This window comes from Oculina patagonica, chromosome 8, assembly GCF_052425735.1.
Source record: "Oculina patagonica isolate OP01 chromosome 8, crgOcupat, whole genome shotgun sequence".
In the NCBI taxonomy this organism is placed as follows: Eukaryota; Metazoa; Cnidaria; class Anthozoa; order Scleractinia; family Oculinidae; genus Oculina; species Oculina patagonica.
The window spans coordinates 14,702,924-14,729,185 of record NC_135765.1 but is presented as its reverse complement, the minus strand read 5'-3'; the positions used below and the strand labels follow the sequence as shown (position 1 = coordinate 14,729,185).

Below are 26,262 nucleotides of genomic sequence, written 5' to 3'. Positions count from 1 at the left end.
ATCATTTTCTTTCACACGGGGGAAATTGTTTTTAACTATGCTCAAAGTAAATACTAAGCGAACTCTTTAAATAATATGCACTGGTAGAGGATGACTCATGATAACGCACAAATCATTCAATTCGATCATTATACTGTTTAATGCACCGATTCCGAAAACCGTCACATTATTATTACCGAAAATAATAATGAAAAACATTCACTTTTCTAAACTTTAATTCGTAAATCGATGTACCTTAAAATTCTTCTATTAAGGATAATAAGGATGCGATACAGACTGTCATGTTTCAAACGTACAAATAACAGAATGTACTAAGTTAGTTTTAGCTGACTGATAAACGTACACTTTTGTCATGAACAAATTCATACCTGTTTGAAACTGACTTCAATGATGACTTGGTTGATGCTGAATCTTAACTCGTACAACTGCAACGGAGGTGGTGTTGATATTGATTAAGTTTATTAGCAAAATAAAACGCCTTAAATGTATCTTCTTACTATTCATCACCAGTCCTCAACTAGAGCTATTGCTTTGAAAGCCATTAGAAAAGCCACCTGTCGACTTAACGCCTCTTGTGACAACCTCATGCGAGTAATTAAAATTTTATAACAGAGCTTTAGAGCATTTTTTCCTCCCTAAACATTTTTTGTATGTAATTTTTATTAACCACGAGACAGCGAACATCCCTGACTATCAATGGTAGTGGCTGCCGTATCCACAAAAGATAACATAGTTTTCCATCATGGGATGAACCACGTGATTTTTGGCGGATGGCAAGGGTATCCCCTCGCTGTTTGGTCGATGCGCGTATATTACCTATGGGAACTACCAAATTGGCTGTCGAATAATCCGGTCGGCAGATACCGTAAAATAAAAAAAACCGATTGTAAGCCCCCCGGATATAAACCCCCCTCTGCTGGATGACAGTACTGAGTAGGGCTAAATGTTGCTTTATTATGCGTTTTAACTAAAAAAAACGTATTTCGATCAACACTCCCGTGGCCCGTTTCGGAACATTTTACACGCTTATACACTATTTTAATAAGTCAAAGGGGCCATATTGAATTTTTATTTTCCCGCAAATGACGTCATTAATAAAATATTCAAAATGACAATGGTAGATACTTTATTTTAATACGTCGAGGCACAAATGAATATTTCATTAACAACGTCATTCGCGGAAAGTTAAATATTCAAAATGGCGTTTCGACTTAATAAAATGGTGTATAAGCCCTCCCGGATATAAGCCCCTCTAGTTATAAGCCCACCAAAAACCCTTATGAAGTTGTATAAGCTCAGGGCTTATAACCGGAATTTTACAGTATTGGTCCCCCGCTATATAACGGACGTTGAGAACATTTGCATCTGCTTAAAAAGGCTCACTGCAATACTGCATCAAGAACTTTTCAGTACAACTCATGCTTACTAGTCACGTATCGTGTGAGTTGCCATCCTCGTACCCAAGGTCTTTGTTCTCTTTGACTAACGGCCAGTAAACGAGCGACCCTGGAAAGATCTGATTTGAAGTCCGAAAATATCGAACTTCAACCTGTTGAGTTTCGCCTGTCTAGCTATCAAAAGAATGACGAAAGAACTCTTTGGTGTTTTACTTCCGCCATTTTTATTGCTTTTAAAGCCAATCAAATTCGACCTGTAACGGAACTTTCAAGTGTTGCTTGTTTCGTCAAGCTTGCGCAGTAAGGAACGAAGAGTCGAGGTGCGAGATTGGAGAAGAGTCGCTAAACTATTATTTTGCTGGATAATTAATTTCAAATTGTCGAATTCACTCAGGTATCTTGGACAACATAATATCTATTGCTCCACAGATTGTCAATTGTCATGAAAATAGGTAAACTAATGGTGCTTTTGATCGAGAAATCCTGTTTTGGATTTTGAAATCAGGATTTCGGATTTCCCAATAAAACACATAATCCACCGAAAAACGGATTTTCACTTACCGAAATCCTTTGCAGCACAATATAACGCCAGCAGGAGCCAATCAAACGGCTCTTGTACACGACAAATGGATGGTGATGTGGTCGGCAGAGCAGAGGACTGTTCAGCCTTAAGGTGATTCCCTAGTATTGCATTGCGCATCCTTACTGCGCAGAATTTTTCGCGTAATTAGCGCGCGCACATAAACTTAAGAGAGATAAATCATTGTCTTCTCGTAAACGAATACGGTGACATATCATTTCTTTCTCTTAGTTTGAGATAAGTGATCAAATTCTTTCTGTAAAATGAATACAGATCAATTTCTATGGCAGAATAATACATAATCAACGAAAACGCGTACTTTGCCAGTACTCGCAAAGGAATTATTAATGAATTATGTGGTATATACAAGGTGTTCCTGCTCCTAAACGAATACAGTGATCCCCTTTTTCATTTCAAAATTTATCTTCTCTGAAGGTGAACAACAATCCGGCAAAGTTTGGTTGAAAATCTATGAGCACTTTTATTTCCCAGGAATTACCTTAATCGATTGAATTAATATTCAATATTGGATATTTTTTTAATTGTAAGAAAGAAAATCCTGCCTTGAAAGAAAATCGTTCTTAAATTAGTTTCATCTCTTAGCTTCTCTTGTAACATTTTTTCTTTTGCGACCAGCAAGGAAAATGTGAGAACCAGAGAGGGCTAATGTCAATAATGTAATATTCTAACTTGGCTCCAAGGCGTAGGGAAGTAAAACACATAATATCGACGTTGAGGGATGAGTAAACACATAATTTTCTTTCAATAACTGTTATTTTGCTTCGCATGAAAAAACGTAGTGGTGCCCTTTGCATCGCCTAGAAATTTATTCGCTTGGCTGTTACCACTTGCTCCTAATAAAGAAGACCAAAGCGAACGGAATAAAAAAAAATATTGCGCCACTACGAACCAATTCCACAAGTTAAATCTGGCTTGCTTTCTTAACAAAGTGCGTGCACTGCATTTTCAATAAGACAAATATTATAATGAAATTCATTTAAGAACTGCTCTTTACAGTTACAAGTACAATCGTCTAGTAGTAATGTAGTGTGTTCTAAATCACATTGCCTGTTTATTGTCTACATATAATAAAAACGAGAAACTGCGGTTGCTTTCTGTTTACATGTTAAGAATACATGAAGAAGGTGGACAGAGGCCACCGAAAATTTAGTGTTTAAAAAATCTTAGATCGGATGAATCATTCTAGTGAAATTAAGTCTACCGATCGCCACAGACAAAGTGTAAATTCATGATATTTAGGTACTATTTACAAAGCGAAAATGTTTTACTGCCATGAATTGTCTTATTCAAGCTTATTCAAAGCTGTATTTCTTTTCTTTTATGTATTTATAAATAGTTAGTGTAAGTTCATAATTAATCTACTGAGATAAACCACATTAAGGTCAGCCGGATTATGTTGATTTGGCTGAAGTGTCCAAATGGAATAGTCTTTAACCGTTATTAGGTTCATACGCGTGGCACATTTTACTATTTGGCAGTGGTCTATTGGAATCCATGGTATGGTAAAGAAGACTAGAAAATAAATATTAAAAATGAAAATTCATTTTTTGTTTCCACTGAGCTTGGACTCTTTCTAGTCGATACCATATAATTCATTAATTTTATTTTAATCTTGAAACTTTTAGATCCAGTTTGTCAAACTGTTCCTGCGTTTGCCGAAGAAGCTGTCTTGCTGCTTCAATGTCGTTTTGGATTGTATCTGCTGTCAATCCTTCATTGACCACTGCTCCTGACAGTAGATTGAAAATAGATCACGATAAGTTCAAATAAAGTTATTTTAAAGACACGTAACTGGGCTGTACATGTAGGGCTTTGATTATCGAAAGAAGTTTTCAAGTTTACTCAGGAATGCGTTCAGAATCCGATTCGCCGAAAACAACCATGTTTTGACTTGTAGGCTTTACCAATTATTCTGTGGTTGAATTATTGGCTCTGTTGATAATTTTATGTTCGTCATCAGTATTACAGTATTAGTTAGTTAACAGCTAATATATCAAATTAATACGGCTTTTGGTTTTCAGGAAAGTTAACAGAAAAATTGGAAGATTCCTCACGATTAAACAATGCACATAGGCGTACGGGCACCTTCGTACCTAGGGGGGGGGGGAGACCTTATTGCCCGAAAAAAAAAAGACATGCGTGGAAAGCTGAATAAAGAGGAAACAAAACGTGCATTGAAATAGTTGTATACAAACCTTGCCTGCTTGCTTAAAGGAAACAATAGCTCTTTAGTTAATTTCGTGGCATTGCCCGAAGATGTCAATGAACTGAATCATTTTTCTTCGGAAACATTTTATTTATTCACTGTAGTTCAGAAAAAAATTAAGTATTTTGGGAAGCCAATTTACTTTGTTTTTGCCCCACTTGAATGTTATACAAAAGCGTTTGAAACATTCAGGGGTAAATGGGTTAAAACATTTCGTTGAAAGTTTTGAGCTAGCCCTTAGAACAGCTTTGTTTTAAGTTCTTACACTGGATCCACCAGACGCAAACGCTCAAGCTCTGGAAAATCCTATCTTCTGGTCGCCCTCGTCAATTTCCCACTCACTTTACCCTGCAGCACCCCTCGCCCCCCCCCCCCCCCCCCCCACCACTACCACCTCGTACGCCTATGACAACGCAGACGCATCAGATTCAATTAGCTTAACTTTTTTTATGGTAGAGGGTAAAAGTTTCTAAAATTTTGAAAAGCATAGCAGCAATTATTTTACAATTTTGTAAAATTCATCGAATTTTCATTCGGTTTGAACAATATTCACATTTTTAATAAAAATAAAATGCGAGAATAAACGGATTGGATCGATAAATCCTGAAAACCTTGGACATGGCTGTGTTACCTCAAACCAGGGTGGGAATCTCGATGTTGTTTTCCCGTTATTTGATGTAGCTTAGTATATAAGCGAAATGTTAACCTTGTACAGTATTTTGTTTTGCTGTCCTTTTTCTTCTGATAAGGATGTCCCACAGGATTCCGATAAGAAGCATTCCAGCCAATACACCAAGCGATATGTACATGAACTCTTTAACGAAGGTGGATGACTCGTCAAACAGGTTTACGTTCGAGGGAGGCTTCTGCTGTGTTAGCTAAAGACAGCAAAAGAAAAAACCATATAAACGACAAATCGTTCTTAATTCAGTTGCATGTGAAAGGCGTTATATTTATATTATTTATTTATTGAAGCTTATTGAATTGCACTGAATATTGCAGAAGCGGCAACAGTTCGTTCAAGTCCATAATTAATAATTTCTGCTATCTCTTATGTTTCGTTTTTGAAAAAAGGCAGGTTTTAAGGTGTTTCAACCTGTATGCTTCTAATGATTCTTATGTAACCAGGCTCCCATGGTCTCTCTCTGCCTGGAGCGAGGCTGGAATCTAATGATGTTTAAAATAATAAATTAGATAAATTGTATGTCAGAAATGACCCAGCTCAGCACGAGTCTCTCTTAGCTCAGTGGTCAGAGCGTCCAACCGGTATTTGGGATTTCATGGATTTGATTCCCATCGGAGACTCAGATTTTTCCTTGTCCCACGGTCGTGACATAATGGACAAACGTCTTTATCATTCATCACCGTGCTTAAAATTTATCATCTTTATTATTTGCTAATATGTGGAGAAAAAGCAAAGTAGCAGATCTAAATTTCTTTTTCTAAAAGTAAATATTACCTTGAATGTAGAGGTAATGGTTTGAACCGACTTCCAAATGCTTGAAGAATGATAATTTAACAAGCACTCGGCAAGATCTTTTCTATTGTTAGAAAACAAAACTCCAACGTCCCTTTGAAGTTCTAACTTCTTGACGGTGAGAAGTGATTTCAGTTTGTTTCTTGCCTGGAAATAGTGAGCGGTGTAGCGGTCCAAAAACATTTCATCGACCTGCTTTGATTTCACAGCCTGAATCACGTCGTCAATTTTGTGGTACACTAAAAAGGGCAAGAAAGAGAAGTTTTAGAATCGCCCAACAGAATTTCTCTGGAGATAATCTCAATCAGGTGTACAGCACAGCCTCGGGATATTGTTTTTAAAAAAAATTGTTGTATCAACCAATTTTTACTGAACAATGATATTATGATGTAACGCATGAAAGGTTATATCGCACTCATGTACACGACGTTAGCAGCCTGATAAATCTTTTTTCGGCAGTGGTATTCGTGAGATGATAGTTGTCAAAATTGCAGGCCAAAACAATTATCGCCCCATAGAAATTGAAGGCGAATAATCTAATTATTTTAGTAAAATTCTTACCAAAGTACGTTCAACTGAAGGAGTTTCAGTTATTTCTGCATTGTGACGCATAATTAATCTCAGTTCACTTGCAAGTTCGTTTATTAATGGCTAATAATCAGTTTGTGGCGTTTTCATAAGTATTTTAGTAGAATTCTACTAATTTGAATTATATTTTTCATTCAACTTCTCTTTGTGCTCGTTTTTCGATTTTCTACTGATACTAACATTTTGGTTGCGCGTCTTCCTCAAGTGCATGCTGGTATTCTGTTCCATTGCCTAACACTGCAACCTAACAGGAAATAGAAAACTGTTTTTTATAGGGCTAATTACAAATGTAATCATTTTTATTTATTGAAAAATATGTTAATGATACAAAAACGACAACAACAAACTCAACGATATGACACAGAAGAAATCAAAAGACGCTATGAAATCTTTAAGTCCGTACTTTGGTAATCCATTAGTTTTACGCGGTTTAAGTGCAATTTATTTTCCAGTAAACGTTCTACTTTGATCAATCGAAGCTGACCATTTATATTGAATACAAGGTTTGTCTTGTATACATGCAGGAATTCACAATTGAATACAAGGTTTGTCTTGAATACAAGGTTTATCTTGTATACATAAAAGTCTTACTATTATTATTATTATTATTATTATTATTATTATTATTATTATTATTATTATTATTATTATTCACAATTGATATCATAAAAAAAAGGGCACGAGGGCTTTGGTACAATATCGTCATATATCGCAAAAAACATGATAATGATAGTAGATAATAAAAGATACTCCGTGTATGTCCATTGTGTCAGAAAATTTAGACAATAAATGACAAAACTAAGTTATTTTTCGGTATGAACAATACAATAGTCTGACGATAGTAGCAACTTGATAATGACAGCGACAATGATAATAATGGACAAACCTTAAGACCAGCGAAGCTACTTGGTTCCAGTTGCAGGGAGAGAGAGGTAAGTGCAGAGGTGACGTTCGCGATAAAAATAGCCATGATGATGAGGCCCAACAGGATCCAAATGATTGAAAAAATACGAGCCACTATGGACTTTGGGGCTTTGTCGCCATACCTTATGCAGAAAGAATTCGTTAATGATTTACGGTTACACTAGTAGAGGAGTATATCGCTTCAAAAATCAATTCTGGTAGTTAGAAATGTTTCACAATTTAAACCGAAATACGAAAACTGCACTTGTGGGTCGTTCTAAATCATGTTTTTTACAATCCATTATGGTTGACTTAAAGCACTTTAACTTGGCCTTCGGTGGTACAAAGGTGTGCCTTTCCTCCTCGTGGTTTTTTCACATGTTAAAATGGGGATTCGTTCTACAATGCTTCAACTTTCATTAGCTGTTAATTGATCCCTCGCAGGAATTTTTTTCCAATTTTTTTTCCTTTTTCCTTCTCCTTTCCTTTTATCAGTTTCTTAAGCAAATAAGTATATTTTTACATTCCATTGTATTGATTTGCTATATTTTCTGACTTCTTGAGTAAAAGCAAAATCCAAGAATGCGGATCCAAGATCGCGAATTCACACACAAATTGTGCCATCTCGTAGAGGGAGCTCAGGGCTACTTAATGCAAATACTCTTGATGTGTCTTATCAGAACGAGGTGTGTGGGGGCATGAATTTGTTTGTCCGTCCAAGGCTCAATCAATTCAATCAATCAATATTTTATAACCCTATTCGTTCTAATTTCTAAGCTACATGATTTCATACAAATAGTCCTGAGGACAGCAGCCGTAAGTAAACCCTGACGGGCTTTTCGAGGAGAGTCCCTGTTAAAGGTTAAGATAACATTCAAACTTTGCTTTAAAATGAAAGGTCATTGTGAATTTGATGAAAACAGCAAAGGTAATGTATTCTTACCCAACAGTGGTCATAGAAATAAAGGACCACCAGAATCCATCCCAAGAACCTTTGACGAACGATCGGGGAAACTCTTCACTGTTCCAGTACGTGTCCTATCAAATAATAATAATAACAATAGAAGAAAAAAACAGGAATATAAAAGAATCATTTGTTTTTGTGTGTTCAATGTGGCGTTCATAATAGAGGCTAACCTGTAGTGCACTACACCATGTTATCCCTAAATATGGGAACTGGTAGAATCAAAAGGGTAGGTAGTTTGGATACATCAAACAAAATCAGACTTACCAGAGCCCACACAATTACTCCAGCAATGGCGGTGAGGATCAGAGTTACGGCAAACAGTGGCCAAGATTTCAAAACCGCTTCCAAGACAACTTTCAGACCATTAGTTTCGTCGTCAGTGGTAATAAAATCGGTTCCAGGATAATCTACGAGTTTGAAAAAGGGGAATTCACTGTACCGTCGGTTTATGGGCTCGAATAAAGGTACTGCGAGGTGGACTTTGTTTTGCCTCAGCAGTTCGATCATGCCAAATTCACTTCCGGCGCGTAACGTTTTTGGATAGTATTCAACGCCTGTATAATAGCCGCACTCCATTGTTATGTATCGTAATAGTACATCTCGGATCATTCCATGAACTTCGTTGTCTAAAGATCCATTTTGAGGTGCTGTTGTGTATGGAGGTTTCTCAATCCAGGCTACGGTTAAGTTTTTTCTTTTCAGATCGTATTCGTCCCACTCGTCTTTGTCGTCATTGCCAAGGGTGGATGAATTTCCAGTCGCTGAAGAAAGCCGCAACTGAATAACATTAAGACCGATGACAACGGCTGAAAGTACTTTAAACCAATTGACCATTACCGTGCTGTGGGTAAAAAATATAAAGCTGCGGATTGAACACTCGCAGGTTTACTTCTTACTACTTTTTTTATTATGAGTTTGTGTACTTGTGGAGGCCAAAATAATAGGACCTTCAGTTCGGATCGAGGTCGGAGTACGAGTACGATTTTCTAATTCCAATCCAGTTGCGTAACAAGAGCCTTCACTCCTGCTCGTTCCTGCCCAGATAAAAAGGAGACTATCGGTACGAGATTGTTGTGAAATGTGAGAATCTAAACATAAGCATTAGGTTGAAATGTCGCACTAATCGTATCCTTACTTTTGAACAATTGAAAACGCGATTGAAATTACTTACTTCGTTACGTTAAAACAAAGAAATTGAACAAACTTATTGTCACACATCCCCATGAACTTGAATTTTCCTTTTTATTAATAGTATCATCCTTCACTGTAACTCACTAGTTTCCTAAAATGACGCAAATATATTACCAAACGCACGACAAAAATGTTTTATTTTTTTAACATATTAGTTCAAATTAAAATATAAAAAAAAACGAAAAAAAAAAACATAAAACGTTAATTTAGTCACCGCAGTAAACATGCATGCACCTGTCAGTGACATTCGTTCTGAGAACTGCTTGAATTCTGCATCTTCAAATGTTTGCAGAATAGCGCTAGCCGGATGAGACTAGAACGGAAGTCGTCAACCAAAAAAAGGTGGGCCAGTCCTCTTTTAAATGTGATGCAGCACGCAAATGGAACGCTCTGCCCAGAGATTTAAGAGAACTAACTACTAAGTCCAATTTTAATATTCGCACTTTAAACATTTTATGGAACTTGACGTCTACTCATGCAGTGTAAATAAGATGGGCATTCTTTAATTGATTATAGATAACGGTTTTTTCTACATATACCGTTTAGATAAATTTTAGTAGTTTTTTTTTTAAGAATATCCAATATATTTTTAGCGTATTTTTATATATAAATTTATAATGCTGATCGCCAGTTAACACCACTTTGGTCAATGACCAAACTGATTAGCCTTTTCAAGGTAAATAAAAAAAAATATTTTCATCTTTACCTTTTGTCAGGAGAAGCCAACTCGGATAGGATCTCATCGAATTTCGTGCGCTGTCATGAAATTCAAACCTCAATCAACTGGAGATTTCATCCATTTGAGAGTGATATAATCAGCCCTTGTGTTTTTCAGCTAAAGGTAAACTTCAACGTGGCTGGAATCCAAAGGACCCTGCCGGTAAAAGCGTAGTAATTTGTGGTAAGATTTTGACTACGAAGTCATGATAGATCAAACTCTCATTCCTAAACAATAGTAACAATAATAACAATTACGCTGGCAATGTATTAAAGGGAATAACTGAGGACGGAGCCCTGCAGTAGTTGACGCAACTTAATCTAAATGCAAAATTAAAGATGACACCTGTTTAGAGCTACAGTTACCGTTCTCGCTTGACTTGTGTTGCTCGCGTTTACGCTGTTTAAATGAAAATTGCGTATTCGAAAATGTAAGTTTTCATTTAAAATGCCCCTAAAAGGCGGAAGTGTTTAATCGGTGTTCTTTTGTATAGCGAAATTAAGCTACTTTCTTGTGAAACAGATTAGGAAGTATCAGCAATCTTAAGCAAGCTTATATAATAAAATGTCAAAAAACTGACCGAATGATTTTTTACAGGCTTTGACATAGGAAAGATAAAACTTTAGAAAGGGTAATAACAAAATGATTAGGAGAGCGAATATGTTTTTTTTCGGCCACCTAAAAACTCGAAGCCAGTTTCTAATCACACATAGCTTACTGTTTCATACTGTATTTTATATTTTCTTTCACAAAGCTGTTTTGAACCTTGCTCAAAGAGAATATTAAGGAAACTCTTTAAAAGATATGTACTGGCAAGAATCATACATTCAATTGGATACTACAAATGCACAAACACCTTAAAATGTATCTTTTACAGATAATACGAATACGATACAGAACTGTATGATTCAAACAAATAAAATCATGTACCAAGTTAGGTTTTAGCTGAATAAATGAACTCTTAAGGCAAATTGAAATCCATACCTGTAAGCAACTGACTTAAATCTCGAACTGTCGACTTGTTGGTTGATGTTGAATCTAGCTTGTAGAGAAATGGCGATGGTGTTAATATTGAACGCAGTTATTAGCATAGTAAAACGCTTCAACTCTGACTAATTGCCATTCACCTTAAGATATTTTTTGGAAACAATTACGAAAGCCACCTACTGACTTCACACCGCTTGTGACATCTTCACATGAGTAATTAAAACTTTATAACAGAGCTTTAAAGCAATTTTTATTTTTCCCGTAAATTTTTTTTTGTGATGTAAATTTTAATCTCGGTTATCAGGACACAACAGACATCACTATTATAAATGGTGGCTGCAATTTTATCCTAGGAAATATAACAGTTCACCACCAGTAGATGTTCCACGTAGATGATGGCAAGGATATATCCTCGTTTTTTTTTTTACAATGTGTGTACACTTCCTAGGAATTTTACGTGCGTAAGTTTAACGGACGCTAAGAACGTCTGCGCCTGTTTAAAATGGCTCACTGCAATGCAACTCATGTCCACTAGCAAAATGTAATAATCGCCGCAAAATGTAATACTAACGCAAAATGTAATAACAATCGCCGCAAAATGTAATAATAACGCAAAATGTAATAAAATTGACGCAAAATGTAATAAAATTGACGCAAAATGTAATAAAGTTGTTAACGCAAAATGTAATAACTTTTTAACGCAAAATGTAATTCATTTTCTAACGCATTTTGTAATAACGCAAAATGTAATAACTCTAAAATTTATATTTATGTCGAAATCGTTTTGCAAAGCTCAGGAACATTAACGTTGTGTCGGTTTTACGCGAGTTTAAGATTATAGATGTACATGCAACTGCTTTGCTTTAACAAAGCGCCGGATAAACTTTACTTTCCTCCTCGACAAAATAGACCAAAAGTAAAGTAATTCTGGTTTGAAATGAAACAGATCTTGACCATTTGACCAAACAAAATGGGATTTACACTGCCTTCCGGCAGGGTCCAAAATTTCTGTGCATACATTGATTGTTTTGAATGTAAAAATATTTAAGGGGTAAGTTCGAAAAAGTAAGTTTCCTGTGGGTGTAATAAGTCTTACGCTGAAAATGTTGAAATCAATGGGTGTTTGTAAGTTGTCTTTATTTAACAGGATAAGGAATCAAAGCTAAAGCGCTTGTGAGCTCATGTGTACTACGTAATTACATTGTTTAAAGTAATATAAAATTATAAAACCTTGAAGTTGACGTTGTTTACAGTGTTTCTTTTATTTACCAAATTTACTGCAAAGAGCATAGGCAATAGTATTGCAAAACTGTCCAATTGCAACACATCACGGTTCCTGGTATCAGTGATCCTATTTACTGTTCACTTTCATCTTATTTTTTAATTTCTACAACGAGTAAATATTAATTGAAAAGAAGAGGTGCGAAGGAGATTAATAACTGCGAACAATAATTATCTAATGCGATAATATATTAAAACATAGGCACGCCTTAAAGTTAAAGTTTTAGTGGGTGACAAAAATGGCATACTTTTGAGAACGAAGACCATTTACTAGTAACTGTTTTCTAGAAAAATTCTATAAATAAATTCTAGAAAGAAATAGGTCTTGGAGGGGCAGTTTTCATTTATGGTGTTTTGTGTTTTACCGAACTTAATTTGCATTTACATAATTGTAACACTGGCTGCCTGCCCTTTTTAACTCATCAGTTATTTCAGGCAGCCAGACCCCTAATTATTTATTTATACCATATGTATATATATTTTTTTGTAAATATTTAGGGTAAATAAAGTTTTGTTGTTGTTGTTGTTGTTGGTCCTGCCTGATAAACTTACACGAAGTAAATTTTTGAGTGCAATTCAATCAAGTTATGAGACCGCCATATTATTTTAGTGTTATTACATTTTGCGTTATTACAAAATGCGTTAGAAAATTTATTACATTTTGCGTTAAAAAGTTATTACATTTTGCGTTAACAACTTTATTTTATTTTGCGTTAATTTTATTACATTTTGCGTTATTATTACATTTTGCGGCGATTATTACATTTTGCGGCGTAACAACTAGTCACATATCGTGTGATTGGCTAAACTATCAAAATCACCATTTATACTCTGTACCATAAGCTTACTAGCTCTTACTTAAAGAATGGATCAACAGTTTTAAACGGTCAATCACATTTCCAAAAAAGCAAATCGTTGATTTTACTTAATTGAAGACTGAAATCTTTTTCTCAAGCTCAGTACTCCGATCTGATATTGATAAAATGCGTCCCACGAAAAAACCTCAAGAATAAGACTGTTAAAAATTCAATAATGGCTATCGAAGGGTTAAGGAGGGAACGGACCGGGTGACAATAGGTGATCGGGGAAGTGGTGATGGGGAGGGGGGGGGGGAGTTGTGTGACAAGGTAGCGAAGGATTGCTGGAGCTCTGGAGGCTTGAGGCTTGTTTCTTCTTGGAGTAGGGCAAACAATTGCTACCACCAACTTGACACCGCCCTAAAATCGTTGTGGAAAACGCTTATTTTTTCTTTTGCTATTATGACTGGTCACATTGAAACCTGATCAGCCACCTTTGACTGCATATGTTTCGTCACTCGTACCTTGATATGAGATAGCTTTGAGTAGCTTGGATTCGCAAATTTGTTAGAAAAACGATTGGTTGTTCTGTGCTAACTATTTCGAACTATTTTTATCTTTTACGTGGATTTGGTAGATGTCAATATCGAGGCATCAAATGTTTGGCAAGGTATCATACCATGATGGCTGAAGGTTAATTAAAGTGGAAAAGTATCGAAGAAACTTTAACACCATACATGCAATACCATGCAACCCGGAGTGACCCTCTACTTACTATTCCTAAATTAACGAAGTCGCTCAGTTTCAAGCATTTGGTTTGAATGTTACCCTTTGATTCTACCTGAGTAATTCAACAACAACAGTAAGGGTAAACGCAAAGAAAACAAAATGGACTTTTTAATGTTTTGATGTTGTACTAGTAATACATTTGTTTGTTTAAAGGGGATGTGTTGGGAGAGCTGAGGCTTAAAAAATTGAAGTTCCAAAGGGAGGGTTTATTAGGATGGGGGACTTAATATAGTTTATATATTAAGTTTTGTTAAGCCTAATCCTTTCGTTTAGGTAACATTATAGCTTAAATTTTGTTCATTTTTGTTCTGCATTAGAACAAAACAAGTGCACTTGCTTACCAGTAAGTCTCTCGGACGTGGCAGTAATGCGGCTATAATTAAACCAACTAGAGTTATCGATTAAAGAAGGCTTTGCTTGTCTTTCTCGTCCAATTTAACGTATCAGATGTTAAAAACTCGCCAACGAACTACAAGATAAAACTGTACTCCAAAATCAAAGTACGTTTATCAAAATTACCGCCGACCGGTTAGCTCAGTTGGTAGAGCGCAGGTCCGCCAGCCGGACTGTTGTGCAGGAGGTGTCGGGTTCGACTCCCATGCCAGACCAGACCAGCACTTAGGGTCTTAAAGTAACTGAGGTGACCGTGCTGCCTTTACAATGACATCTTCAAATGGTTGGATGTCTAATCTTCTCGGATAAGGAGGATAAACCGTAGGCATCGACTCCTGCATCTTCAGTGTTATATGGTCAGCAGGTGACGTTAAAGAACCCAAACGCTTTTCGTATAGAGTAGGGCACGGAGTTCCCGGTGTTGTGGTCTGGCCTTGTTTCACGGACAGATGCTTTACATAGGGTTAACCTCGCAGCGCCTTTTGACCAAGGAAAATTGCTATGAAATTTTTGTTTTACCGTGTTTGTTCCTTGCGAGTCTTGTTGCCAGATTCCTCCCGGTTGTTAATCCGGAGTTTCCGCATAAACATTTATTAGGGTTTGCGGTATAGTCACAGTTAACTTTTGCCTTTTATTCTTCATAATTGAAAAAAAGCATCGTTTTTCGAAAGACCAATCAATGAAAAAAGCTACTTGTTTGGAATGCATTTGGGAAGTGGTTAGCCCGTAAACCTATCTATATATATGTATTTATTTTATCCTTATAAGGTACCAGTGTTTTCTTGCCATGTTGCACCTCAGTCTGCTAAGCCAGACTAACATTGAAGCCTAGCCGTTTCAGGCCGATGCACATAACTTAATAATCGTCTATAGTTTAGCTGCAACGTACTAGGAATGAAGGTTTGATATACTTCTTTTTCGGTGATTCGAGCCCTAGTAAATAAACGCGGGCTTAACCAGGACAGGTTTGGCCCTATTCTCCCAGATGAGAGTTAGGAACTAAGTCAAGTAAGTCAGTAAGGACACCTATAAAAAAAGATTGAGTCAAGTTAAGATTGTACAAGATGCATAGTCAATTTTGGACTGATATGTTTTAGCACTCCTACTCAGACCGGGACAAATAATAAATAAAATGAATTTAAAAAGTGTATATAGATCTTGAGTTGCAAATTGAAGACATTGTCAAGATGAACGAGAACAAACACAGCTAGTGGCAAAGTTAAGGGCTTGAACCCGGGACCTAAAACCCCTCGAACCTACCCTAAACCACTTAGTCATAGTGCCTTGTTCAAAATATAACTATTTATGTGGCTATAATCATGTACTATAATTAACGTATCAATATTAATAAATGCATTAATAATATAGTGCATTGCTTGTGCTAGTGCAGAGGATAATACGTGCTTAAGTGTTGTTGTTGTTGTTGATGTTGTTGAGGTTTTCAAAAAAACCTTCCTTGTTGAAGGGATTGATCGACGTCAGGGGGAAGAAACTTCCTTTGTTACACGACTCAAAAATGCGGCAAAGCGGTGCCGGGCAACCAAGTGTGCGCAGTAGCTATCGAATGGTTGTTAAGGGAATAGTTAATAGCTTGACTAAGTTCATTCTTTATTTCACATGTCTTGGTCTTGACTGAGCACAAACTGACACCATAGCTATTTTGCATTTTGTTTCCTCTTTTGAAGTTTTCCGGATAGCAAAAAAACAAACAGTGCTAACGGTGACCAGTATGGCTAAAGAAAGGCTTGCAAATTTTACTAATTAAAATAACTCCAATGATTCTGAAATGATTTACCATTTTTTGGTTGTTAAATGTCAACCGTGAAAAAGTTTTCTCATGTTATTCTACGCCGCCAAAACATCTTAAAAATGCAAAACACATCTCAGCGGCGTGAAACATTAAACGCAAAAAAGGTATTCGCATTTCACACGCGTGCCGTTATTGTATTTAAATGTTTCTGAGAAAGTCAAAACTTTGGGTGACGTCTTTTTTAGCAACGGCTTGATTGACACAGACTTGCACTGTTTCCCGGCACCGCTATGTCGTCAAAGAAAAGTGCCGACTTTCTTTTCCCTCCCTGGTCGATATTTAACAAGATTTTTAGCCAAATTTACCGAAACCAGTTTAAAGGTGCCAAATCTTGACCAGCCAATCCAAAACGTCAGCCAACAGAAAATGGTGGATGCCAATAAAACAAGATAGGCTCAACTGTGTCATCCGTTTTAATGAAAAAGGCTTAAATGCGTTTGATTGGGACACATCCAAATCAAGCAAAAACCCGCTGTAATTAAAACGATTGTCTCCAAAAGGGCACGAGCTAGTGACAAATATAAAAAAGAAACTAGTAAATTACCAAGTTTGAGCTCACAGAAGTTCATACAATCACTTATTGATAATATTTTAATCGCGAGACTTTGAATTCCAGTTTATCAAACTGTTCTTGCGTTTGACGAAGAAGTGCCATTGCTACTTTAAGGTCCTCTTGGATTGTGTCTGTTGTCATTCCTCTGTTGTCCGCTGCTCCTGCCAAGATGAAATAATTAAGTTGTTTTTAAGGACATAACACTCGTCCATGCATGAGGGAGGGAAGGGGACAATGGTGTTCTTTCTGCTTATGTTTTCACAATATTGCAATGGAGTTTCGAAATGAACCAGGGAGAGGTGTTAGTTCAGTAGCCGATTCAGTAGCCGGGGGGGGGGGGGGGGGGGTTCTAAATCCCATTTCCCAGCCTATTTTTTGCTCAAATCCCAGTCCCAGCGGTGACATTTTTGGTAAATCCCAGTGAATGGGGTGAATACAAAAATCTGGGTTCGATTGCACTATACGTGCAGTAATTGTGTTGTTTTTATTTCTGCTTGTTATTAATGCTGTCGAGTATTTTCATTTGTTCATTTGTTCGTTTGCCTAAAAGAGAATTGGCAATAAATCAATATTTACCGATTCACGGAGCCTTCTCAAATGCAACTACTTGTTCGATTACCCTCAGTGACTGACAACGACTTACTATCACGTCTTTTAAACATTTCCATTATTTTGTTCATGACTCCAGTTAACGAATGGCGCCTCGTGTGGATTTCCTGGGTCAACCAAGTCTATATAAAAAATATCCACGCTGAAAAAAATTGGTAAATCCCCTTCGTTTTCTGACATTCTCAACTCCACACATCCGAATCAGTGTTTTGTCCAGTTTTATTTGGTGAGTAATTCAGAGGAATATCTATTTACAATTTTCCGTGTGTGTTACAAGGTTAGCAGAGGAATTAATTGTTTATTTTGCCGTCACATGTTCCGCCCAATCTCGTACCTCAAGTCTTCGTAAGCTTGACGAAACAAGCGACTCTCGAAAGTTCTGTTGCAGGATCGATTTTGATTGGTTTTGAAAACAATAAAATAGGCCGGATGTAAAACACCAAGAAGTTAGTCGATTCATCATGCTTTTGAAAGCTAAGCTCATGTAATTTAACCGGAAGTCCGATATTTTCGAACTTCCAATCAGAACTTCCCAGGGTCGCTTGTTTCCTGACCGCTGGTCACGGGGAACAAAGACCCCTGGGTACGAGTATGTGTTCGACATATTGTATTACCTACGTTTGAGCATGCTAAGTCATAGCTGTTTTGGCGAGTAACTAAATCACTGACACAAAAAAATGAGCAACACTTGCGTGCAGGTCTTGGTTTTGTTTCAGAGTTTTCAACATTGTAACTATGCCTTAAGGAATATTATTGAGTGTGAAATATTACTCAGTATATGTTCTGAAGTGCTTGCCATTCCCATTTTTTTGGTTTGTGAATCCCAGTCCCAGTGACCCAAATCTCATTTTCCCAGTGAAAACTTATGCAAATCCCAGTAAAAATAAGCAAAACCCAGTTCCCATTTTACCCCTTCTGGACCCTCAATTAAGGTGATTTATGATTGCCGGAAAATAAAGATGACAAAAAGTCTAAAAGGATTAGAGAATATTTGACCCATACAAAGCATAAAACAACAACGATGCGACCAAAACGTTTGCTGGGAAATCGGGAGAAATAATCTTTATCTTGGATAGAATAAACATAACAAAACAGGTTGCATTACGCATGTTCTTAAGGATCTTGAAGAAAGAGAATATCTTGATTATCAAGTAAAGGAAACTTTCTAAGGTTACAAATGCTGTCTACCCAGAAGACTATTGGGTCATATCGTCCGTGGTTCATGCTTTTCAAATGTGTTATCAAGGTCTCTTGGGGATAGTAACCCGCTAGGAGACGATAGCGAAAACTTTAGACATACCTGGGTTACCTCGAAATCACATTGCGTCAGAGGGTGGAAAACTCGAAGTACTTTACCCCTTTAGTTTACCCTTATTTGATGAAGCGTAGTATATGAGTAAAATGCTTACCTTGTACGGTATTCTGTTTGTCCTTTCTCTTTTTTCTGATAAAGATGTCCCACAAAATTCCAATGAAAAGCATTCCGGCCAATACCCCAAGCGATATGTACATAAACTCTATAATGAGGGGGGGAGGACTCGTCAAACAGGTTGACGTTTCTGGCTTGCTTCTGCTGTGTTAACTAAACGCAAAAGGGAAAGCCATCCTATAAATCACAGATCACGCTTGACTTACATGCAGTTTCAGGTTGTTTTATCGAGTTGTAATGTTTTCATTTTAATTATATATTTTCCTGGTTTACATACTATCAACATCAAATTAAAGGAACATGAAAGGATACAACTTGTATTAACTTCTGTACCATGCATGGCTTTTCCTTCATTCGGGTGCACGTGGGTGTTATTTTTTGACGGTTATCTTTTCTGTCGATGGAATCAGTTCTTCGGGCTTTGTGTAATGTATCACGCAAGTCAGAGAAAAATAGACAAGGGGAGGGAGATCAAAGCTCATTAGCCGAAATAAGTTTTTTTTATACTAACGTTACCTTGAATGAAGATGTTATAGTCTGAACCGAGCTCCAAATACTTGAAGAATGAAAATTTAACAAGCAGTCGGCAAGGAATTTTCTGTCTTTGGAAAACAGTACTCCAACGTCCCTTTGAAGTTCCAGTTTCTTGACGGTGATAAGAGATTTCAGTTTGTTTCTTGTCTGGTAATATGAAGCAGTGAAGCGGTCCAAAAACATTCCATCGACTTCTTTTGATTTCACAGCCTGGATGACATCGTCAATTTTATGATACACTAAGTGTAGAAGGAGAATTAATAGACAATGTTAACACCAACGACAGAAGAACTCTATTGAGCTAGTTAATAATTAATTTGTGTCTCTTCCAGCTTCTAATTTTAATTATATTATTTATTCATTTGCACTAGTACCAGAAATCGCACTTTACCTATCGGGTGAGCGTCTTCCTCAATTGCTTGTTGGTACTCTGTTCCATTGCCTAACACTGCAATCTATCGAAAATACAAATAGATTGTCTATTAGCGGTAATGATAAATATAACCGTATATAAACATCAGTGAGATACCAGGAAATCTTTCGTGCGAAAAAATCATATCTTCACATGAGAAAATAACATGTTATTTTCACATGTGAATATATCGATTTCGTAACATTTTCTGGCAAGTTTGCCCTGTTTTAATGCTTAATGAGCCAAAGTAAATCGATATTAAGTCGAAACATCCTCGGACCTTCTTCGGTAATCTTCAACAATCTTCGGATATCTTCGGAAATTTTCGGAAAAGTTCGGAAAATGTTCGGAAAAAATTCGTACGACCTTCGGACGTCATTTTGCAAACCTTCGGAAATCTTCGGAAATGGTCGGCAATCTTCGGAAAATCGTCAAAAACATCGTAATTAGTAGGTTTATATAACTAACAGAATATTACATAGTTGCTTGGAGATATGAAATTTATCTTCTCGTGTTCAAATCGATATCCCACTCGTTCGCTGCGCTCACTTGTGAGATATTGATTTGAACACTCGAAGATAAATTTCATATCTCCGCGCAACCATGTAACATCCTCTATTTATCAACATATTGTTATGGATACAAAAGAATAAAGATAATTTAATAAAAGAGGCAAAACAGAAAGGACGAGTACGGGTAAAGGGACAAGGAAAGGGACAAGGACAAAGACAGGGACAAGGGCGGGGAGGGGGAGGCAGGGACAGGAACGGGATAGGGACGGGATAGGGACGGGAACAAGGACAAGGACAAGGCCAACTTCCCGGAACAAGAACAAGGGCAAGGACGGGGACATGGACAGGGGCAGGGACTTGTCCTTAGTCCCTGGCGATACATTGTGGCTATTCAAGTCTAGCTACGTTTTCGCGAGCAACAGAACGCGAAAACAACGGTTTTTCATGATAACAATAGACAAACCTTTGCACCAGCAAGGCTAGTCGGTTCCAGGTCCATCGAGGAAGCTGTCAGTGCAGAGGTGACATTTGCCATAAAAATGGCCATGATGATGAGGCCTAACAGGATCCACATGACGGAGAAAATGCGGGCAACGATCGATTTTGGAGATTTGTCACCGTACCTAATTTGTGAAGATTACATTCTTGTTTAGTTTATAACGATGAAAACAAGCAATAGAAGATGGTAAGTCTCCAAAGGACACACATTATATCATTTGCGTGATATATACAATCTCAAATTGGTGAAATTGTAAAGTAGATATCGAAATTAAGGGCAGAACAATGACTGCTACCTTTTACTTGATGTTATACTGATACCCATTTAACCTCCAAATTAAATGGGTAAACGCATAAGCTTTGACGCACAGAAGCTTTAATGGAGGACTAAGCAAGAGTAAGGTCTAGTTGCTTCTTCAAACTCAAGTAAGCACATCAGGTTTGTTGAAAATGATTGCAGTTCTCGGCATTGCTTAAAAAGAAATATCCAGACTTTTCGCCTGTTGTTAGGGCGGAATGAAAAAAAAAATCATTCTTGTAAAAACGTAAGCTTCTCTATCCAGGCCATAAGTGATGCCATAACCTGGCTGCGGATGTCCAACCCGAACATTTACTTCAAATACAGTGGGCATTTGATCTGGTGCCAAGGGCCTTTTGGAACTCACGAACGGACGCTTGTCTGAATCAGGGGCTTTTTTAAAGGACGAGCTGCTTGTAACGTTTTTAAAATAACACCTCAGTGCATAAAACAAAAGAGATATATTTCGTTTGAATCACAAGAGTTGTGCCCTCGCATGAAAATAACAGTGGAGGAAATGTACCAGTGTGGTTTAGAAGAGAGACGAACCCTGGATTTAATTATTTGGCTGTATTTTTGAAGTCAGGCCATAATTAGAAATACTTATTGTAATAGTGGCACTTATTAACAACAAAAACCCATTTGGGGGCGGGTGTTTAGGTTAGGTTATAATGAAGCGGAATGGGGTTATGGGATGGACTACATGAAAAGATTCTGTGAAAAGATATATTCTTACCCTACTGTGGTCATAGAAATAAAAGACCACCAGAATCCATCCCAAGAACCTTTGATGAATGAACGGGGAAACTCTTCACTGTTCCAGTACGTATCCTATGTTAAAAAAAGAACTTCAGACTTTTAGAAATTCGCGACGTTTCGACTTTGCGACGAGGCACGTGATTCCAAGTGGCGTGCGCTAGCAATGCACAAATATTATTCGTCAAAGGCTGGGTTAACTTCGTTTCACCCGACTAACTGCTTCTGGGTCTCCGAGGATTCTTCGAAAGGATCAAAACAAATATCAGAGTATATGCATCTTCTTAGTTAGCATCATGTAGCATTACAATATTAATTTCGATGTACCAAGTCAAACCTACCAGGGCCCATTCAATGACTCCAGCAATGGCCGTGAGGATCAGTGTTACTGCAAACAGTGGCCAAGATTTCAGCACGGTGTCCAAGACAACCTTGAGCTTGTTGGTATCTTCCTCAGTTGTAATAAACTCGGTCCCAGGATAATCAACAAGTTTTAAAAAGGGGAACTCACTATACTGTCGGTTTATGGGCTCGAATATAGGAGCAGCAAAGTGGACTTTGTTTTGCCTCAGTAGCTCGACCATGCCAAATTCACTGTTAACTCGAACAGCGTTTTGTAGGAATACGATCTTCCAAGCCCAGCCGCAGTCGTATGATATGTACCGATATAGTGCGTCTCGAATCATTCCGTGGAGTTCGTTATCTTTCGATCCATTAGCAGGTGATGTTGTGTAGGGTGGCTTGTCAATCCAGGCCATAGAGAGTTCTATGGAATGGTAACCATTCTTGTCTTTGTCTTCATCGTCAGGTGTGGATGAGTTACCTTTTGCTGAAATAGCCCGGAGTCGAAAAGCACAAAGTCCGATGACAACAGCCGAAAGCGCTTTAAACCAGTTGGACATCATCGTGCTAGAAATGGCAAAAGAGTATCGGAATAAAAATTGAATGGGATAAGTGAGTATCATCTCTATAGTGCGGCCTTTTTCGAAGTCATTTTGGGTACAATGTATTATTTTCATAGCTCATAGCAATAGACAAAATATTTTGTCCTGAAAAGATCAAATTGCTACACAAAAAACAAATAACTACCGCGCCTGCTGTAGCCGCTCTGTCTGCGGCAATGTAATAATCTGTGATAAATTTAATTTTTCTGTGGCCATGATCCAAAGAAACCGCTAAGTCACTGCTGTGCGGAAATATACTGTAGTTATTTTCTTTTGAATAATTTTCGAATAGGTGCTCTTCTAGGACGATATTATATCCATGTTTATTTATATATTTATTCATAACTTTTTTAATTTAACGTCAAAATGATTCCACTCAGTTGTGAATTTTAATGACACAACCGTCGACTATGCGAAGGTAAGTCAAATGTCTGCCAGAAATCGAAGAAATTTCGTTCACACGATACTTAGTGCCTACAGTTTATAACAATATCTTCAGGGCATGTTCACTAGTCCTAGGTTGCCAATTTCGATGCGATTGATTTGTTCTGCGCCCTCAAATATTTGCTTTCAAAGTTTCAAAATGTTTTGGCCACCAGCCAATGCATTAATCGTGGCCTAATCGATTCTTGAGCGTCTCATCGAATTTAAACCTGCTCAAATCAACGGGAGAATTTACCCATTTGCTACTTTTCGGCTTTTTTAATTGCGAGCTCATGTAAGATCAAACTCTCAATCCTTGATACTATAAACAAGTACTCGATAATTTGTAAATAAGCATAGCTGATAGTGGAACCCTGCAGCAATTTAGGGGACTTAATCTAAATGCAAAATAAGATAACACCTGTTTACAGCTCTAGTTACCGTTCTAGTTTGACTAATGTGTTCCCACGCTTACGCTAAATAAATGGAAATAGTTTGTTAGTTAAAGTGGCTTTTTAAACAATTCCTCCCAAAATATGACCAATACTTCATCAATGTTCTTTTGTCAGTGCGATCAAGCTGCTTCTTCGTAAGAAGCTTATAAATAATCATCACGAACTTCAAACGAAAAGGATTCCAGTAACGTCAAGATGATGAAATAAGAAATGTGCTACATGCTCTGATTTAAGTAACTTAAGTAACAGTAATAACAAAACGTTTAATAGAACGACTATGGGTTGTACTTTGGCCCGCTTAGAGCTATAACCTTTCTCATGGTGGCTTACTGCTTTTATCGTTTTTCTTTCACAAAGCTGCTTTGAATTACTCTCAAAGAGAATGTCACGTGACCTCTTTAAAAGATACGCACTAGTCTCGATGATATACGATGATATACACGAAATTTCTTGTATCCTACCACCTCTCATAACCACTAATAATATATACATAAAATATTGCGTCGTCGACATTTATCTACTGCTTTAAGTTTGACTTCAATGTATCTCATACTGAGAATTCCATTATGAAAGACTTTCGTGGTTTAAACACAAACCTGCAGTAAATTAAGAAATGCAGTAAGTTAGTTAGGTTAAATTCGCGAGTACTTTTGTAAAGTTCAAATCCATACCTTTTTTAAACTTAACGACTGGAATCTTGCAGTGTCGACTTGGTTGGTGACTGCGTTTTATCACGTAAGCCAGCAGGCATGGAAGTGATATAGAGCGGACATATTAGCATAACAAACATTTTAAAAGACATATTGTACTTGTGTCAAGAAGATAATTATCATCTTCTAAACATCACATAGGGTTATTATTTATTTTGCAATTTTAACAGCTTGAACGGCAGAAAGCCACCTGTCGACTTGACGCGGCTTGTGACAACTTCATGTAAGTTATTAATATTTTATACCAGAGTATCGTGTCAATTCGTGGAGATTTGTTTATTTGGTAACTTTCAGTTGCAGTAAAAATCGCGGGAGTCCCGCGAGTAAGAACCTATATATAAAAGAACTTGTTAGGCTAAAATTTTCCAGTTAAACACCCTCTTTTTAAGAACCTCTTAAGCCTAAAATTTGGAAAAAGGTTCTAATTATTCGATTTAAAATGTTTACTCTTTGGGTAATAAGGTATGTCGGCATTTTAGATCCTCTTTGGAGACATCTCGGAGCCTTATCACTCCAGTTGCATTGTATATACCTGATTGAAGAAACCTTGACCCATGAAAAGCATAAACCATAAATGATGTGGCCCAAATGTTTACTGGGAAATCGGAAAAAAGAAGTTGCCCTCTGTGACAGAATGAACATAACAATAAAAATGTTTGCATAAATCATGCTCATAAAGCGCTCACAGAAAAAGCAATATCTTGATTTTAAATAAATGGAATATTACAAAGCTTATCGCTAAGCTTACTAATGTTTGTTACCCAGAATCCCATTCGATCTTATCGTTCATGGTTTATGCATTTCACGGGTCAACGTTTCTTCAATTAGGTATATGCCAATGTTGAAAATTATGGAATATACTATTGATATAATCACAAAAATATCTGAGCGGATTTGTAAGAACCTGGTCGCCCACAAGCCAAATTACTCCAAACCGTTACAAGTCCCCGGGCCTCCCCCCTGGCTAGAGATTGGCACGTCACCAGCCCACGTGACACCTGGCACAACAGCCAGCTCCCTTCTAAGCAGGGAACCCTCAAGCAATGTCAATCAAAACATTCAACAGCCCCTCACAGGGCATTCAAAATTTAACACTAACATACTGAAAATTCAACACAAATGGGCCCAAGCGTCGAAAGACAAACCCTTCCTTCCCCCCTGCTTTTGACAGCTAGTCCGCCAGCCAATCCTCTCAGAATTATAAATTAATAATCACAAAAATATAAACAAAAGGAAAAACTCTATCAACAAAAATGTAAATTTCTCTTTAGAAATCAAGAATCTATTGAGAACCCTTATGGCCTAAAGTTGTGCTGGTTACCATTTCTGTAAGAATCTATTAAGGCTGATTTGGGAAATATAGATACTTGCTCGTGTTTTTTTTACTGTATCACAAGACAATGAACTGCACTGTCAAACTAGCGTTCATTCGCGCTTTACACTGGTCTTGACGTATGCCAGCGATAATTTGTGTTTGTTGTTCTATTTTTTTTTTTTTTTTTTTTTTTTGGGGGGGGGGGGTAATTCTTGATGTTCACCTCTGAATATTATCTTAAGTAATATTCGCCTCAGGTTTAGTAAACATTTAACAAAAGATTCCATTTTCCGTGCGTCTGTTTAGTTATAGATCACAGATACGTTAAAATGTGGTATGAACAGAAAGGGGCCCACGAGCTGCTAGGAAGTGGGTTGCTGATACAACCTCAGTACACAAACCTTAGTACATTCAGTGTGAGCAATCCGCTACCCGTGAGCTAAGTTGTTTTCATTTTACGATAAAGTTTTCCGAACCACGAACACTGTAAACCGATAAAAAAAGAAAAATGGTAAATTGAAAGTCGATAAATAACTATCCGATTTGGAAGGTTGTTCAAATCTGTAACATTAATCTAACGTTCAATCGCCAATTTTTTCCCGTCTCTTCCAACTGTACAACATCGGTCAAACACTTTCATACAGATTTCGTGATTTCCCAAATTCACTTCTTCTTCACTTGTTACTCAGTATCTTCAAAGTGAACGATC

The 26,262-nt window shown here is 37.2% G+C and overlaps 2 protein-coding genes and 1 pseudogene across 4 annotated transcripts in view; all 3 read right to left on the bottom strand.

Annotated features, from left to right (window-relative positions):
• The window catches only part of LOC144663874 (uncharacterized), a 34,791-nt gene extending 34,095 nt beyond the window's left edge, over positions 1–696 (bottom strand). For both annotated transcript variants that reach the window (XM_078524956.1, XM_078524954.1), the window contains exon 1: positions 369–696. The gene's annotated coding sequence lies outside the window, so the exon portion shown is untranslated. The remainder of the gene's footprint in view (positions 1–368) is intronic.
• A 2,877-nt stretch (positions 697–3,573) lies between these two features.
• On the bottom strand, positions 3,574–11,052 carry LOC144663876 (uncharacterized). The gene is made up of 8 exons (XM_078524959.1): positions 11,033–11,052; positions 8,404–8,980; positions 8,116–8,210; positions 7,156–7,315; positions 6,450–6,513; positions 5,664–5,920; positions 4,911–5,082; positions 3,574–3,727 (listed from the first exon to the last, which is right to left on the bottom strand). Exons 2-8 carry the CDS (start codon positions 8,971–8,973, stop codon positions 3,600–3,602), a joined length of 1,446 nt encoding a protein of 481 aa, XP_078381085.1. The 5' UTR covers positions 8,974–8,980; positions 11,033–11,052; the 3' UTR covers positions 3,574–3,599.
• Positions 11,053–16,167: 5,115 nt separating this feature from the next.
• LOC144663875 (uncharacterized) lies at positions 16,168–24,731 on the bottom strand (annotated as a pseudogene). Its single transcript, XR_013572683.1, has 8 exons — positions 24,200–24,731; positions 22,048–22,615; positions 21,687–21,781; positions 20,618–20,777; positions 19,622–19,685; positions 19,213–19,469; positions 18,677–18,849; positions 16,168–16,819 (listed from the first exon to the last, which is right to left on the bottom strand). The product of XR_013572683.1 is annotated as an uncharacterized LOC144663875 (transcript).
• Between the last annotated feature and the right edge of the window lie 1,531 nt (positions 24,732–26,262).

What these genes read in the sequence shown, in the direction of transcription:
- LOC144663876 (XM_078524959.1), bottom strand. Translation starts at nt 8,973, where the DNA reads ATGGTCAATTGGTTTAAAGTACTTTCAGCCGTTGTCATCGGTCTTAAT. An exon ending in GGAAGACGCGCAACCAAAAT is followed by an intron (nt 5,921 to 6,449) that starts GTTAGTATCAGT and finishes TGCCCTTTTTAG; the next exon opens with TGTACCACAAAATTGACGAC. An exon ending in AAAACAAAATACTGTACAAG is followed by an intron (nt 3,728 to 4,910) that starts GTTAACATTTCG and finishes ATCTACTGTCAG; the next exon opens with GAGCAGTGGTCAATGAAGGA.